This window comes from Cygnus atratus, chromosome 7 (genome assembly GCF_013377495.2).
Source record: "Cygnus atratus isolate AKBS03 ecotype Queensland, Australia chromosome 7, CAtr_DNAZoo_HiC_assembly, whole genome shotgun sequence".
NCBI lineage: Eukaryota > Metazoa > Chordata > Aves > Anseriformes > Anatidae > Cygnus > Cygnus atratus.
This window is the reverse complement of record NC_066368.1, coordinates 1,665,001-1,667,500: the sequence shown is the minus strand read 5'-3', so window position 1 is coordinate 1,667,500 and position 2,500 is coordinate 1,665,001. Positions and strand designations below refer to the sequence as shown.

At 35.1% G+C, this 2,500-nt stretch overlaps 1 protein-coding gene across 18 annotated transcripts in view; it reads right to left on the bottom strand.

Annotated features, from left to right (window-relative positions):
- The window catches only part of EBF3 (EBF transcription factor 3), a 122,657-nt gene that overhangs the window by 19,690 nt on the left and 100,467 nt on the right, over positions 1-2,500 (bottom strand). For all 18 annotated transcript variants that reach the window (XM_035547620.2, XM_035547611.2, XM_035547606.2 and 15 more), the window contains exon 11: positions 1,345-1,433. In XM_035547620.2, the coding sequence (XP_035403513.1) occupies positions 1,345-1,433 (89 nt within the window). The remainder of the gene's footprint in view (positions 1-1,344; positions 1,434-2,500) is intronic.

Sequence of the window (2,500 nt, the reverse complement as noted above, 5' to 3'; positions counted from 1 at the left end):
AGATGTGTAGCTAAGCCTTTGCAGGACTGAGACTTTCTCGATATTTCTCTCTAAAGTGCCCTCCCAAATTTAAAAATAGCAATATTTTAAGCAGACTGTCACGAATCTCCCATGAATTTATTTTCAAAAGGATCGTAATAGAAATGGCTCCCCATTTACATTGACTTTTATATGGAGAGCGGTAACATTCATATATGGGATGCCAAGGAATGGTGATATCATTAATACGTATATCCATCCAGAAACTGAAATGTTGGGAGGAAAAGCCCTGTGGTTAACGATATTGATGGCTCTGGTTCTTCTTGAGGTAAAACTTGTTCTGGTGGAGCTCAGCCCTCAGCAACAAAACACCCTACATGAAAAGCCCTGCATTTGAAAAATCTTTCCAGTCTATCTCCAATTATTGTAACAGTTATCATATCCGATATGAGTTGCTAGCATGTTCACAAATTAAAACAGAAACCTAATGATATTGCTTATGTTCACGCTGAGCATTAAAAGGTAATGTCTAAAAGGTTTTATTGTGTTAATAAAACTCAGAGGTGGTCAAGACTTGATGCACATAGGAATAGAATACAAAATAATCAGTCATAATGTTACGACTTCATTTTTCATTTGTGTTTTCAAGTTTGCCTTGAAAATCATAGATTGCACTAAAAAAAAAAGACAATGCTATATCAAAGAAAAGAAAAAATTATAAGCATGACTTATCTTTAATGTTTTACATCAAAATGAAATTTCTGTGATATGTGTCATGTGCATAAACAACACAGGCAGCTTTTGTCTTTGTTGAATTTAAATGAAAAGTCCCTCTAGATATTAATATGTGGACTTCATTTGTTAGCCTGCTAAGTCAGGGACTTATAACAAAAGCTTTGTAAACAAAAGATTAAACTGAATCGAGCTTTAGAAAATGAAAGGAAAACAAGAGTCAAATAATCACAGATCAGAGTGGGGCTGCTTAGATTGAAATCACTACAAGCTACTGGAGTGGAAAATGTTTAATTGAACTATTTCATTACGCAGGAAGTTTATGTCCCTCTTGTAGAATCCAAAATATTTGTATCAGAAAATCCATTCTCTTTCTTTAAAATACTGTTTTGCAAGTATCAAATATGAACTGAAAAATTGTTGACTAACTTAATGGCAAAGAATTAATGTGGAAAATAGGTCAAATTTAAGAATTAACGTTGGTGGATTTTGTAGCTCGACATACCTACCTAAGAACTTGATATATTAGATAGAATTTGTATGTGGTATTACTTTACAAGTGATAAGTAGTATACGGCATCCCTTAGAAACAGGAAATTAGAAGATACAAATGCTTTTTGACTCTTTACTAACCTTTGGTAACCTTTCAGGATCACCTGGATGTCGTGGAATAACTTTCTGCAACCTTTGAAAGCCATAATCTATGGTTGGTTCATTAAGTGCTAGAACATAAACAGATTAGTCAATTTAAACAACATATGTATTAATAAAGATATATATCTCAACAAGTATTTGTTAGTACAAACTTACATGTAGTGCATAATTTTCTTAAATCTCATCACAGCTACAAATCTCATCTTAAAACCTGTCCCGAGGAAGGTTTTTTTTTTCCTTCAAAAAGCAATGATTACTTCTATTTATAATTAGGCTGGAAAATAGTCAAAGGGTTATCCAATATATTGCAAAAATGGTAGTGCAGTAACAAAGTTACAGGTCTTGAGGCCATATATAGCAATCACTACAGTCATGATATGATGTCTGCATCATGGGCTGCTTTCTATACTGGCTGTGGATTTATGGGAAACTGGCAATTATGACATATGTCCAGCTATTGCTAGCTTCAGATTTATCCCTGTGGTCCTTTTTTGTCTAGCATATTGCCTGAGCACAAACCAGGCAGGAGGAGCACTTAATCTTGCAAAGCTTTAATAATCTGTGAATGGCTGACTACAAACTGATGTAGAGCACTATCATTCTACAGCTGCAATCCACTAGCCTCATGAAATTGCAGGCCACAAATAGTAATTAATCTTTTTATCCCTCAAATTGTAATTTTGACTATGAACTGTGCTTGGTCATAAATCAGCAGCACATGCTGCTGTGTACAGTGCATGAATCATGATCCTGACTCAGTTAGACTGCACACATTGTGTTTAACAAGCTTTATAAGGAGTCATAGGGCTTTATTATAGCTCTGCCTGACTCAAACAAAAACTGAGCCTGGAGGCCCAAGGACTAGAGTTAAGATGAAAATACTTATTAGAGTATATTACTTCTTGATGTAGATATCGTTTTCAGCAGAGTAACTCCATGGTGCATGGCGCTACATAAATCAATGGGTTTTCTGAGACTAATAAGAACTGCCTTCATCTATTCATTACTCAGCCTGCAATTTAGGCCATCACTCATTAGTCAGCATGTAATTTGATGATTAACACCATACAACTCAGCAGGTTTGCAGAGCACAAGTGAACACAAAGGCTACAACTTACTAGAGGAGAGTCACAAT